The sequence below is a fragment of the Corapipo altera genome, unplaced genomic scaffold (assembly GCF_003945725.1).
Source record: "Corapipo altera isolate COAL_440 unplaced genomic scaffold, ASM394572v1 61183, whole genome shotgun sequence".
NCBI lineage: Eukaryota > Metazoa > Chordata > Aves > Passeriformes > Pipridae > Corapipo > Corapipo altera.
In genome coordinates, this window is record NW_020885106.1 from 153,694 (window position 1) to 167,957 (window position 14,264).

The following is a 14,264-nucleotide window of genomic DNA, read 5'->3' on the forward strand; positions in this document are numbered from 1 at the left end:
CCGGCGCCATCGCGGCGGTGCCGGCGGAGCTGCCCGATGGCCGCGGCGGAGCCGGGGGCGCGCAAGCGGCGGCCCAAGGGGCACTTCGCGGCAGCGGGCCGGGCCAAGCGGCCCCGCGGCGGCGGCGGGCGGCAGCTGGAGGCCGGCATGCGCGGCATCCTCATCACCTGCAACATGAACGAGCGCAAGTGCGTGGGGGAGGCCTACAGCCTGCTCGGCGAGTACGGGGACCTGCTCTACGGGCCCGAGCAGGTGCGTGCGGCGGGGCCGGCCGGGCGCCCGGGGCTGGCGGGGCAGCGCGGACCCGGCGGGGAGCGGCGCCCCAAGGCCTCTTGTCCTCTCCCTTTCTGTGTGTGAAGCAGCCCGGCTGTGCTCACCACACCCCCCCAGGGCCGCTTTCTGTCCGCCACCCCCTGTGCTGGCTGCGGGAACGGCCCGTGCCCGGCACCCCCTGGCCCCTGGTGATCTGCGGGCGCTGTGGCTCGGTACTCACCGACAGACTGTGTGAAGTTTTCAGATCACGAGGAGAGGCTGTCTGGAAGCGACAGGGAGGAGGATGAGGACGACGTTGAGGCGGCCCTGAAGAAGGAGGTTGGCCAGATCCGTGCCTCGACGGAGCAGAAGCTGCGGCGGTTCCAGTCGGTGGAGAGCGGTGCCAACAACGTGGTCTTCATCAGAACCCAGGGCATAGGTGGGACATCAGCTGATGCTGAGTAATGCAAACTGCTCTGAACACCCGTAGTGATAGGCCACAGAGCCTGGCTTCCAAGAAACACGTGTGTATCAAAAAAATAGTGTTTCCCCTTCCCTTTGGCTGTGCCACTGAGTTTTGTCATTAATGGAGAAACTAAGGGTAGAGGAATGTGCTTTCACAAAATAAGCTTTGATTATCCAGTGTTGATATAGTAAATCAGCTCTTTACATAAAAAGGACTTGAGGCTGACAGCAATGAAGCCAAGTGTGCATTTCCCCAGCTTATTATTTAGAGGGGGAAGGAGGGAGATAATGCATTCTATTTGTTTCTCATACTTAACTCTTTTTCTTGTAGAACCTGAGAACCTGGTGCACCATATATTAAAGGATATGCATACCACTAAAAAGAAGAAAACAAGAGTCATTCTGCGCATGCTGCCCATTTCTGGAACTTGCAAGGCTTTCATGGAGGATATGAAAAAGTACACGGAAACGTTTTTTGAGCCTTGGTTTAAAGCCCCTAATAAGGGCACTTTTCAGATCGTTTACAAAGCTCGTAATAACAGTCATATGAGTAGGGAAGAAGTAATTAAAGAATTGGCAGGTATGTATGGATTTCACACGAAACAGGACAAGTATATACACAGCCCACAGTTGCATGCACAGCATAGGTTAGACAGTTAAAAGTGATCTTAATGGGCATACCTGTTTGTTGCTGAAAGCCTGTATGTTGAATTATAAAAGCTTCTCTAAGACTTAAAAAAAGCTTGACATCAGTATTTCTTGTTACTGTTGATGTCTTAAGAGACAACAAGCAAAAGAGATCATTGATTATAATTTGCAATGTCGGTTAAATGTGCTTTGAAATAACTGTTCTCAGGCTTTTTCTCTGGCTGCTATATTGAAATAATGTGTTACTATTTCCATTGAATTTTTGACTTATAAAATAGCTTCACCTTACTTGAGCATTTTGTTTCTTGGTAATTGTAGTGGGATAGTTTTTCAGCTACTCCAGTCTTACTGGTGGTGTATTCTGAGTCCTGCTCTGTTCTGCTATTTTAAGCAATTACAAAAATGAGTAATGAGCTAAAACTGAGGAGGATCTTGCCTTCTCGCTCTTAACTTTTGTCCTTTCAATAAGGTGTGCTTATGCTCTGAAACACTTTTCGCAGCATCTTTTAAACTGCATCTTCTTTTACAGGAATTGTGGGCAGCCTCAATCCAGAAAACAAAGTCGATCTTAATAATCCACAATACACAGTTGTGGTAGAAATAATAAAAACCGTCTGTTGCTTGAGTGTGGTGAGAGACTATGTTCTGTTCAGAAAATACAATTTACAGGAGGTGGTGAAGAGCAACAAAGAAGACACACAACAAAACCCATCAAGTTTGACAGAAGAGAACTCAAAGGTAGTAAAACCAGAAACTGAGGAGGAGAAGAGCTCAAAAGAAGTAAAACAAGAGAACAAGAATCAAGGAGAAATAGAAGCCGGGCCCAAGGGGAATGATGCACTTACAGTGTAAAAAATGTGACAGAAGGGAAAAGTAAACATAATCCAAACATATAAAAAAAGTTGCCCTAGAGTTCTGAAAGGGTGTTTTAATGAAGAGAGTGGGTTTTGTTTTGAGATCCTCTTTTTAAAATCCACATGTGTAAGAATTTTGAAGCTCACTGCAGGTGGAACAGATACTACAGCAAATGTAAGGGTGCTCAAGAAGACATCACCTTTCTGGTGAAGCTGGCTGTCCTTCTACAGCTTTGTTCTGCATTTCCTTTACCTGGCACAAAAAACAGGAGTGTGTGCATGTATATGTAACTGTAGCCATCCTGACATGTATGGAGTCTCCTTTGTTACATCTGATGGCTACAGTAACCAAAAGGCAACACAGAACCAGCTCTGTGGTGAGAGATCTGGAAAAGACAGTTGATTGCAGAGGGTTTTGAAGGAAGTGATCTGACAACTGTGTAACTGCAGAACTCAGTAACATTTTTCTGTGTGAACAACAGAATTAGGTAAACCTGATAATTTCCTGTATGATGGAGGGTTTTATACATATATATATATATTTACAGCTCTACAAGGATATGCTGTCTTGAAATGAATGGAAAGAACTGCTGTGATCAAAATACTTGAATATTATGAGACGATTTAGAGTAAGAGATTGAACTGTTCTAGAACAGTAGAAGTACAGTGCAGGCATTGCAGATGGTTTTATCAAAAACTACACGTGTTTACATTAGCTGTGTATGCAGCAGTTACTGGTTTATAGAAAATGCTATAGTCACTGAAGAGAATCCTTTTGACTAATTTGCTGCAAATAGCCTTTTGCTGCTCTTGCCAAAGAATTAATCCTTGAGGGATTTTATAAAGTTTTTTTTGGTTTTATTCTTTTCTTACATCTAAAAATTTGAATTTAACTACAGCTTGGAAACTTCTTCTAAAAGAAGCTCTCCATTTTACTCTGCTACGTAAGGGGAACTAAATTTTATTTTTTGGTACATTTTTGGCTTTACAGTAATAATTTTGTTTCAGGTTGAAAGTAATGTTAGTGAGTCTTTCTGTTGTCTGTTACAACAGCTGTTTGAATATCCCAGTGACTTTTAAAAACCAACCAAAACCAGTGCAGCTATAACTTGCTTTCCAGTAGGGTTTTGAATATGCTTCCTGTACAACTGTCTAGTTTTAGTATTTCATTTCTAGCATAAAAGCCTGTGCATTGCTAATGGGAGAAGACTCATCTTGAAGAACATCACTTGTTACTTGTCTTGGTTTAATGAAAAGGATGTGTTCAAGTCTCTCATAATTTTTATTTTCCTGTTCTCTCAAAATTGTTTTAGAATTTGGAAAATGAAGATGACTTTTTTTCCCTAGTCCTGTCGTCCTTACCACCCATTTATTAAAATTCTGCTTTCTTACCTCCATTGGTGTTTTTTTTATATTTTGAAGATTTTTGTGTGTGGATTAAAACCAGCAATGTGTAGGTCACACAAAGGAAAGAACCATTTGAGACCAGATAGGAAGGCCAGCTGTGAATGTTTATTGGTGGCTGATGTTGGTGATCGATTCATGACAGCCTTTTTATCTTCTAAGGACAAAGACTCAGGGGTAGTTAGTGGTGTATTTTTTGTTTTCTTTCCCTCTCTCTCTCACTGACCTGTGTGCCTTAACAACTTACAGTTTACTTCTGATTTTTCATAATTTGCACTTAGTGGACATCCATTGTTAACACATTAATTCCTAAATCTTGAGGCTTTCAAGATTCGTACAAACAGGCTGCTTAATTTGGATGCATGCAAGATCTGTGGCCATTTCTGGGAACTTCATTCCATACTGTCATGATTTCCTCATTAATAAGCCTCTTGTGAGTTAAAATACCCGGTCTCAAAGAATGAACACACTTGCACTTTCACCTGACAATCACTTACTTGTACTGTAATTCTGTTAGATGGCTGGAAGATGTGTTTGCACATGCCTTGGTTTTTGTTAGGCAAGAACACAAGCATTTAAAAACCAGACAGTTGGAGTGTTTAAACTTTGTGCATTATTGCACAATCACTGCCTAACAGGTGAAATATAATCCTGTGTTGATGTTTACAGTTGTAACAGAAGAGCTCCATTATGAATGACACTGATAGGGGTAGGCTGTTTTAAATTACTTATCAACACTAAATCTGTCCCCACTCCTTCTTCCTCAGTTCATTCCGCCTGATTTTCCCAGTGATTGTCTTTGGCAGCTGCTGGACAAATTCAATCTGATTCAAAAGAGGAAAAAAGTAAAATGAGCATTTATGATTTTTTTTTTTTTTTAAACAGCATAGATCTCCATCCTACTTAAATTTAAACAAGATTTTGGTGACTGGGAAAGTAACTAATTTACTTTTAAATTATGTTATTTTTCAAAATAATCTTTAAAACAATACTTGACATATTCTTGCACAGCACATATTTGGCTTTTTTTTGTTATTGTGTTTTAACTGAGTCTAATATTTCTGTTTCGAAACTTCCCACGGTTAAAATTGGCATTTGGGATTTTTTTTTATTTTTGTTTTTATTATTTGCTTGTGCTTACTTGCCTTTCTGGGGTATTTATATGGAGCAGTGACTTTCTTGACATGCTCTTGCAATTCACAGGCCAGTTTGTTTGGATCCTGTGACTTAAAGGAAGGAGACAAGACCACGAAAGCTTTTACCACCTACAAAGGGAAAATAACTTAAAAATACAGCATTAATTCAACTAGAGCAACCTAAGAAATGAAGCAATTAATTGAGAATTAGGGGGCCCTTTATGAATAGATGAGTGAGCACTAATTACCTCCCCTCTGATGGGATCTGGGCTGCTTACAACAGCTGCCTCAGCCACAGCTGGGTGCTCTGTCAGGGCGCTCTCCACTTCAAATGGCCCAATGCGATACCTGGGGGAGACACAGTAGATGTTTAATACGTGGCAGGTATAGAGTTATTTCCAGACACTTCTTGGCATTTTAACTGAAATCTACAAACCCAGAGGAGATGATGACATCATCAGATCTACCCATAAACCATATGTATCCATCCTCATCCATGCTCCCTCTGTCTCCAGTGATATAGAAGTTCCCACGGATTGTGGAAGCTGTTTTCACTGGATCGCCCTGTTGAACAAGCAACAATAACATGTTCTAAATATTGTGAAACCTTAAGCTTAGAGATGAGTTTTGCCTTTTTGGACACTACTCATAGTGTCTTTCACTGCTTGTTTTCTCTCTCAAGAATGTAAGAGCTTGTGCTTCCTTCTTTCAGAGGGGAAAGCTTATCACAGGGGCAGACAGAGAACTAAAGATCACACAGAAGGTCTGCAAAGAACGGGGGAGAGAATGGAAGTTTCATAAGAACTTTGTCAAGTCAAGACGAGCAACAGCTCTGTGGTGTTGCAGCTGCTCCTGTTGGTATAAGTACATACCACGCTGCAGACCTAAGGGGGCTTCCAAAAATTTGCTTTTGACTTACCACATATCGAGTGAAAAAAGTAAATGGCCGCTTTGCATCCACTTTGATAGCAATGTCTCCTTCTTCCCCAGGAGGCAGAACACTGCCATTCCCATCTATAATCTGCAATAGGAAAGGCAAATGGGTGATTAGAACTTCCCATTTTGAGAGAGCCATGTTCTGAAACTTACCAGCAACCAACAGCTCAACCAAAAAAAGTCAGCCTGCCCTGAATTACCACTGTATGATATGGAAACTTGGGCAGCAAGTGTGTTTTACTTCTGTGAAATCAACAACAAACAGAAAAGGGAACCCATACCTGAACATTGTAGGGGGGAGCTGCCTTCCCCAAGGAACCTGGCTTAATTTTCATTCCTTTCATATTTACACATATGACTCCCTGTTGGAAAAGACAAACAACCAGCCCAGGTAATTCACTGTCATCCCTGAGCAGTCACATCCCTGTTCCTATTCATGTTCTACTGTTGAGTGAGCACAAGATCTAAATCTTCCATCTGTGCAAGCCAGAACATTTGTGAACTTCACCAAGAGTCTTGGACAGATAGCTCAAGATATTTTACAGCGTGAGTAGTCTTTAGAAGCAGTATCATGACCAAGCCATTATTCCAAGCAAAACAATAAACCTCGTAGCAATGCCACAGATTTTAAGTCTTTTAGTCAAATATATGTATGGCCAAGTTCCCTATTTACCAAGAGGAGTGAGATATCCCCTGAGTGACAGCCAAGTTGTAACCTTTTACAAAACATCTGAACATACAATTTCGGTTTGGCCATAGCCTTCATAGATGGTCAGTCCTGTTTGGCGTTTCCACTGTGCCATCACTTCTGGGTTCAGTGGTTCCCCTGCAGTCAGACAGTGCCTCAGCGTCTTGAATGCATACCTTCACAGACAGAGGACATTGCTGAGAAGCAGAGGACAGAAAGGGACAAATTCTGCTCTCCCTGACATCTGTATGGCCAACCCCATGACTTCTGGACACACCAAACTCTCATTTTAAGAGGTGAGGTTAGGGTTGAGAGAAAGCCTAGAGTGCCTGTTGGAGTGGGCCTGGAAGGTGGGTTGCCAAAGGTGAGCTGCAAAGATGCACAGGACTGATGGCAGTGCAGCCACACAAGTACTTGCAAGGGCTGACTTCTGTATTTGCTGTCGGTAACATCTCGGGGCAGTTGGAAGTGCCCAAGGGGTGGATTTCCTCACTTCTCTCTGCTGTGCTAAGGCAAAGACTCTGCCTTCTCACAGCCCCTGCCTATAACACAGAATCTTCACCACTCTGAGAGTTTAAGTGGCTATGAGGGCCATCAAAATCAACTGTTCAAGAGCCAGGCAAAAGTTTGAACAGACACGTGGTACCTGCTGAGGTCGTGCTGTACCAGCATGCGGTAGACGGTTGGGGCACTGCACAGAGTGGTCACTGGGTATCTGCACAAGGTCTGCCAAATTAAAGAACAAAGGAACAGAAAGAGAGTTAAACAATATTGTTTAGGGGGAAAAAATTGCTGCTAGCTATTCTACTCTGTACTAGGGCACAAATTGTAAGACATGATTAAAGTCTCACTTACATGAAAAGCAAAATAATTGCTGTCACTGTCAGTGTTGAGGAGGGATGTTACAGTGCCCAAACACCAGCTGAAGAGGTGATACACTGGCTGTGGAATCACTGGTGTACCTAATTTGTCCTAATGCTGACTTGAAGCATGAGCACTATCCCTTGGTGTGAAACCTTGGCAATGAAGGTGTACCCTTACCCTTGTGCTAGATTAAAACTCAGATTGGCTTAAGAAGCTTGAAAATAATTTCCTTTAAGAACAAGCCATTCTCACAGCTTCGGTGTTTTCCAGTACTGACTTGTCTTTCTTCAGGGTCACAGCTGTGTAATTAAAATATTAATTTACATGTAATTCAGCTCATTTATCATTTCAGTAGTGAAATACAGTAGGAGAGAGGTCTAACTAACACCAATAACTCCTACTGATTGGAAGCTGCTGATAATATCCTGTGCCCAAAAGAATCATGCTGCAAAAATCCTTCCTGTATTATATTCCTATTCAAAGAACAATCACCCTGTGGTTATGCCATCTTAAAACAGCTAATCCCATAAACCTAAGAGGCTTAGTTTTGTGGTCTGCCTGGAAAACAACTTGAAATATGAGTAACTGTTCATTGTGAGCATGGTGTTCTTACATTTAAGATTCCTCTTGGATCAAACTGTGGCATGGCATGTACAAAAACACACGTGCCCTGGGACCATGGACCAAAAATGCTCCCAGCAGCTCCCTTTACCCAAGCAGTGTCTGACATGTTCCACATGATGTCTGAGGGAGTCAGATTCATCCAGTACCTGTTGAAGACAAAGGTGGCCAATATAAGGAAGTCCGCAAGTGGAAATTAAAAATGTGAGGGTTTGTTGTTTGGTGATTTTATTTTTTCTTTAGAAAAGCATGGTAAATTTGATCTGACACTCAAGAGCTCAAATAAATGCCTTTTGCCTAACCTTTATACTGACAGCAGAGATAAAGAAAATCAAATGGTATCCCAACTCATTATTTAATCTGGATAAACAGGCAAGTAGTTTCTAAAACAGAGCCATATATTGTATTGAACAAGATCCTTGTCTTATGCATACAATTCAGCTGAGGAGACCAAAAGAAATGGCACATACAAGATTGTGGGAGCCTCATAATCTATCATAATTGTACCACATACAAAAGTTCTTCTGTTTGCTTCACATTTCAGTGTTGTAAAGGCATAATTAGATGAATACTTTACCTTCCACAGACGAAAAAACCCAGACCGAAGCTTCCATAGGAATGTTCAACCATTTTGGGAGAGCCTGTGGTGCCACTGGTAAAATAAATTACCATTGGATCCTGACTTTTAGTCTTCACGCAGCTATGGACAGCAGGGGCAGCCCTTAAATAAAAAAGAAAGGTTATGTGAAACAGTGGATGATGTTATTCAGCATCCTTAGCTTGGATCCCTTGTGCCCAATATATGCAGGACTGTATAGTGAACTATAAGGTATAAGAAGTTAGATCCCCTTGCTCTTGCACTGCTAGTTCTATATTAAAGGGCTGCTGATTTTGCTCTCTAACTATATTTCATGTTCATCTTCTGAGTAAAAATGCCAACTGGCTCTCTTCTATTTGGCTTCCTTAACAACGACCAAAATACCCAGTGTCTTGTGTTTGACTCAAGTCCCCCCACTAAAGCATATCTCCAGTCTCAACGGGTTTAGCTGAGGGAGGACCCATCATTTACGTTGGTTGGCGGACCCAGTAGTTAATTATCTTTGCCATGTTTGAGAAGTGTGGGGAAGCTCAAACTCTTGGTTGTCTGGCACATGACAGGGATATATTGCTCACCTCTTACTAGGATGAGAAAGCAAAACTGTTTTGTTTTCTCTGCCAGACTGATATTTGAAAAGGTTTTGCTTGACATGCAAACATTGCCCATTCCTGCAAGGTTATGTGTGGGAAGTCTGCCTCCCCAGGCCAGCCATGTGCTGGTGCTGGCTGACAGGCAGAGATGCTGCCCAGGCGCTCCCACTCCAGAGCTCCACAGCCTCTGGCTAGCTCAGCAGTCAGCAAAGGCACCTGAGGACATGGGGAGCTGGAAGTCAGGGCAATCAGCCAGGCAGACAGACTGACAGTGGTCTGGGGAGACCACGAGCCAGGCAGGATGGCAGGACAGAACTCTGGGAAGACTGGGAGCCTGACAGCTGAGCAGCCCTGGAGCCAGCCAGCACTTTGAAGGCAGCCTGTGGGGAACCCTGCCAGCCCACCTGCCTGACCGCCAGCGACAGCCTCAGCAGGGCTGACACAGCTCCAGACCAGACGGAGGTTTTATCAAACCCGCTTTACCCTCTGCCATGGATCTGAGCCATGCAATATTAGCCCAGCATGAAAGAAGATTCATCAAACTGACAATGTTTTGGTAGCTCTGGGAGGTTTGAGAATGCAGTGTTACTGCTTCCTCTGCCTTCCACTTTGGTAACACTGAAGTAGGCAATTGACTGAAGGAGCAGGTGGAAATACAGTGGGACTGTACAGTGGTCTGCACAGATGATGCTTATTCAGACACCTGTGGTTGTGAGAACATGTGGTACATCTTATAAAGCTCTTAAAGAGACTGGAGAGCTTGGATCCCACCTTGAAAGAACAGTTTTAGCTACACAGATGCTTTAACAAAGTATCAGCTGGTAAAATCACACTGAGGGGCCTTGAGGAGATTGTGGCAGGCTGTTTGCTTCCCTGCCCCACTCTGCCCCTCCACCCCTTTCACAGTCCCACACACTGCAGTGAAGAGCTGTCTGTTGGGTGCCATTTCAGTAGCTGCTTTTCAGCAGTCACAGAATCACAGAATATTCTGAGTTGGAAGGAACTCACATGGATCACTGAATCCAACTGCTAAGCAGTGAAGCAGGTGGATTCCTACAGACATCAGGTTCATTTTACAGTGCCCTTTTAGATGGTAAATAGGCCACAGCTATCAATAAGAGGCGTTCCTGTCCACTTTTCTGTATTGTTTCATAATCTTATATAACAAACTTAGAAATCATAAGACTACTTATTTTTTAATTAGAAGTTTAGCTACTCTCAAATATTCCTTTTCTATATATGAAAGAGACTAAATTGCCTTCTTTTCTACCTCCTCAAAACTTTCTAGTTCATTAATGAGATACAAGTGCACAGGAATGTTTAAACAACACGAGAAATTTTGCAGTAGAGGTAGCTATAACAGAGTTAAGGTAGAAGGCACTTACTTGAGCAAATCACTAAATTTCAGCCACTCAGCCCTGCTGCTTTCAGATACAATTAGCTTTGTTTTCAGAAACTGGCACTTAGATGCAACTGAGTCCACTGCAGGAGCAAGAGCATCAGTTGTAATAATGCACTTGGCCTTTGAAGCCAGCAGTCGATAGCAAATGTCTTGTGCTGTCAGTTGTGTTGTCCCTGGGATGATGATAACACCTGAAAGTGCAATAAAATTGGAAATTCACTAAATATTTTTCCCTTTTAGTCCTTGTCACTTTACAGCTTCTCCTGATTTGTTGAATACCAGCATTATTCAATCCAGAAATGAGAAAGTGTTAAAACAGGTTCCACACACAGATATGAGTACAATATAGCTTCTGTTTCTATGAGGTTCTTTACTACAGGCACAATGAAAGTAGAAAATATTAACTTTGGGGCAATAAACACTGTCTGATGTAAACACTATTCAACAGCTTTAACTGAAGTCTGTTGAAGCTAAACTGATTTAACTCAACCAAATTGATTTAACTCAACAACTGCCGTGGAAGGTGAAAGAAAAATGATGAAGGTAATTCCATCAGTCATAGGAGACTTCCCCAGTCACCCCTTTGATTGTCAAATGTACAAGCGAGGAAGTCAAATAAGGAATCCAATTATTAAATGAGTTGTTAATCAACTTTTGACACAGAAGGTAACAATCAATCTACAGACCATTAGGAATGATACAATTCACCTGTTCGCATACAAGCCACGTTCAGCAGCCACCACTCTGGGATTCGGGGTAGAATCACTAAAACCCGGTCTCCCCTTTGCAGACTGCAGGGTCCAGAGAGCACATTGGCCACTTTTTGGGACAGGAAGCCCAGCTCTCCAAAGCTCCATTTAATTTCATCTCCTTTTCCATTTATCCACCACAGAGCTGGGTTTGATGGTCCCTTTTGTTCCTACACACAATGCAAGGGCAAATAACATTCTGGTTACTTCTGAGTCTCCTGTAGTTCCTTACAGAAGTTTTGGGATGCTCCAATCAGTGGAATCTGATAGTACTACGTATTCTAGGGCAGGGATATTAAGCACATTTTGGTTAAAAGAGCCCTTTTTCAAGGTGTGTATATCTACTTGGTTTGCAATTCTCATAAATTACTTAGAGGCTTTCACAAACCTGGCACTGCTGAATTAGAATCACAGAGACAAAGCACCAGGTCCCCTCTGGTGCAAAAGCAAATTGCCTCTCCTTTCTCTGCAATGTAAGATCATGTTAGAACAGAAATCAAGGAGGAAATTCTGGTCCCACTGAAGCCAGTGATGGTTTTAGACTTGGCTTTGGGGACTGGAGCACAGTTTCACTAAAAATACTGAATCTACAGGGTCAGAAGCGCTACCTTTTCTATTTGAGACCACTTGTCCAGCACATCACTTGCAAAATTGAAGTACTCAGGTACTTGCTTTTCACAGCGACCGATAGCTTCATAGTCTGAGAAATTCAAAGGTGCAAAAGTCTTGTGATACTGGTGGAATAACCTCCGGAGTGTCTGGATGTTCTGTGGGGACCGCAACGCTTGAAATTCAAGTAAAATCTTCATGGCACAAAAGCAGATATACAGGGGTTTTGAAGAAACCCCTTTCTTTGCAGAAAGAAGCTGCTTCAGTGTTCTTGATAAAAAACAACGGAGTATAATTGCTCTCTGGTACTTCACCCTTCTTCATAAAAGCGAGAATCTTGTGAAGAAAAAGGAATAAAACACAGCATTATAGTTTGGTTGGTTGTTGGTTTTTTTTTTACATTAGCAGATGGCATCTGCTAATTTTTCGGGAAACTAAGTATTTGAGCAACTACTAAGTAAAAACTTATTTATCAGTGTGTTTAAATAAGTTGTGCTTACCTGGAGAGGTTACTTGTGATCAGGCGAGATTTCTTACAACTCCTCCTCATGTACCTTGCCTAGTACTTAATTGGCAAGTATTCCCTCCTCCTGGCTCCCTCCAATTCTGTGAGCAATTGTAGCTCCTCATTAGTATCACACATCACATTCCATAGTGGGGATTACTTCCCCCAAGAGCACAGATTTCATTTCTGCAGTTAGCTTCCAAAAGAAAGGCACAATTGCTGAGAAAGTTTAGAGCAGATGGAAAGAGCACTGAGTATGAGTGACTGCATTTCTGGTTCACTGCCTTTGGAGAATGGATAATCCACCATAAATTAATATATAACTCTATTCTGTGGCATCAGTGACTTTGGAAATGGTAACAGTGGGGCTTTATTTTCAGATTCCAGACTTAAACATAGTATGAGAATTGGTATGATATGAAGACTTGAAGATTTTCATAAGCCTGGTGCCAATAAACATCACCTATAATGTCTGACGGACACTTTTATGGAGCAAGTATGTGCAGTTCAGACATGGGCCATCAGGTCTGTGGAGGACAGTAAGAACTCAAACTACAAAGTCATTGCTATGAAACTGGGTGACAAAGGGATGAAACAAAAAATCCATGCTCTGGAAGGCAGCATGGTTTAATGGTGGATTTGGCAGTGTTGAAAGGTCTTTTCCAACCAAAATGGTTCTGTGATTCTATATAGAGGCAATAAAGAGTATAATTAAGAATCAGAGTTAGGAAACAGTCAGAGATGCTGCTAGAAACAGCAAGCACAGATAGCAGTGGTGGAAGTAATGGACGATGGAGAGGCAGAACTAGGCTGTTAGAACCCACGTGTGGAATCTCTGCAGGCATCAGTGCATGACCAATGTTTCAGGAAAGCTGCTGAATTACAGTGTGTTAGTATCTGAAAGTTTTCAAATCACTTTTGCAAATGGAATGTAAGCTCTGAAATTACTCAGAACTAAGCTGTCCAACCTGGCATCTGTTGTACATTAAAGTACAACCTCTCTTTCCCTGTCTTCTGTGTCTCTCTGGCCTGTCACCTTCTTTCAGGCAGCTTCAAATTTTACAATTCCCTAGAAAAAATGTAATACTTTCAGCATGCAAATACCCCCTACAGTGGGGTTTATTTTTTGTTTGAGGTCTAATTCTGCTCCTAAAGAAATAAATTCTCAACTATTCTCTGGTTTCAGTAGTGCAAGCTTAGACACATTTAGATTAATGTAATCTACACAGACACAGCATTTTGTGCATTTGTTTTCTCTCTGTTTTTGACCTCAGACAATAATGTGCTTTGTAGCTGGAAAGCAAAGAAATATCCATTTCAGAGCTTAAGGGGGTGAAAGAGGTGAGATCCACCTGCAGAACCCTCCTGGCACAGCCTCTCCTGGGACTTGTGTTTGTTAGCCAGTTAATTGTTGTCCTGAAAGGTCATCAACAGCTTTACCACAGAGCACATTTGCTGTTTTCCCAGGCTCTGGTAAAACAGCAGGTGTGTTTATGGGTAGTACACAGTGGGTTTACAGCAGAACCAGGAAAACTGAAGATAAATGACCCTGTGCCCTTTTTTTGGTTCACTGGTGTTTTTGTGCTCCTAGTAAACACAGCCTTGGTCAGAGAGTTCAACTACTACTTATATCTTCTGAATCAAGTGCTGTAGCAGTACTGTGTGAAGTGCAAGTGCTACAGAGAGGTAACAAGAAATGTGAGATGTGCCCTAACAGGGATGATCTAAACCTCTGCTGCACCCATACCCACGTAACTGCTTGACTGTTATGGAAATATCTCACAGTCTGAACTGACTACTCAGTCCAGGAAATCCTTGATTATATTTAATCCTGAAACTACACAACATAGAGATAGAAGTCTGATCATCAACAACAGTTAAAAAACATTCTCACAAAATAATATTACTCACATATTCAAATTTTATAATTTCCTTTAAAAAAA

The 14,264-nt window shown here is 42.1% G+C and overlaps 2 protein-coding genes across 4 annotated transcripts; one reads left to right on the top strand and one right to left on the bottom strand.

The window, feature by feature from the left end:
- The first annotated feature begins 8 nt into the window (after positions 1–8).
- Positions 9–3,614, top strand: THUMPD1 (THUMP domain containing 1). The gene is made up of 4 exons (XM_027669805.1): positions 9–252; positions 511–691; positions 1,049–1,297; positions 1,895–3,614. The coding sequence occupies exons 1-4, from the start codon at positions 37–39 to the stop codon at positions 2,215–2,217; spliced, it is 969 nt and encodes a 322-aa protein (XP_027525606.1). The 5' UTR covers positions 9–36; the 3' UTR covers positions 2,218–3,614.
- Positions 3,589–14,231, bottom strand: LOC113960300 (acyl-coenzyme A synthetase ACSM4, mitochondrial-like). Of its 3 annotated transcripts, XM_027669802.1 has the most exons (15): positions 13,290–14,231; positions 12,317–12,517; positions 11,816–12,152; positions 11,167–11,377; positions 10,442–10,649; positions 8,446–8,589; positions 7,861–8,017; positions 7,030–7,109; positions 6,436–6,559; positions 5,977–6,057; positions 5,679–5,780; positions 5,196–5,323; positions 5,008–5,107; positions 4,769–4,888; positions 3,589–4,447 (listed from the first exon to the last, which is right to left on the bottom strand). In XM_027669802.1, exons 3-15 carry the CDS (start codon positions 12,014–12,016, stop codon positions 4,361–4,363), a joined length of 1,743 nt encoding a protein of 580 aa, XP_027525603.1. In that variant the 5' UTR covers positions 12,017–12,152; positions 12,317–12,517; positions 13,290–14,231; the 3' UTR covers positions 3,589–4,360. The 3 variants fall into 3 exon arrangements, with proteins under 3 accessions (XP_027525603.1, XP_027525604.1, XP_027525605.1); XM_027669803.1 differs by lacking the exon at positions 13,290–14,231 and having other exon boundaries at positions 4,765–4,888; positions 12,317–12,975; XM_027669804.1 differs by lacking the exons at positions 5,977–6,057; positions 13,290–14,231 and having other exon boundaries at positions 12,317–12,973.
- Between the last annotated feature and the right edge of the window lie 33 nt (positions 14,232–14,264).

Coding starts and splice junctions, on each gene's coding strand:
- THUMPD1 (XM_027669805.1), top strand. CDS start 37: ATGGCCGCGGCGGAGCCGGGGGCGCGCAAGCGGCGGCCCAAGGGGCAC. Junction 253..510: donor TGCTCTACGGGCCCGAGCAG/GTGCGTGCGGCG, acceptor GACTGTGTGAAG/TTTTCAGATCACGAGGAGAG. Junction 1,298..1,894: donor AGTAATTAAAGAATTGGCAG/GTATGTATGGAT, acceptor CTTCTTTTACAG/GAATTGTGGGCAGCCTCAAT.
- LOC113960300 (XM_027669802.1), bottom strand. CDS start 12,016: ATGAAGATTTTACTTGAATTTCAAGCGTTGCGGTCCCCACAGAACATC. Junction 8,590..10,441: donor AAATTTAGTGATTTGCTCAA/GTAAGTGCCTTC, acceptor TTTTTATTTAAG/GGCTGCCCCTGCTGTCCATA. Junction 4,448..4,768: donor CATATAAATACCCCAGAAAG/GCAAGTAAGCAC, acceptor CTTTTGAATCAG/ATTGAATTTGTCCAGCAGCT.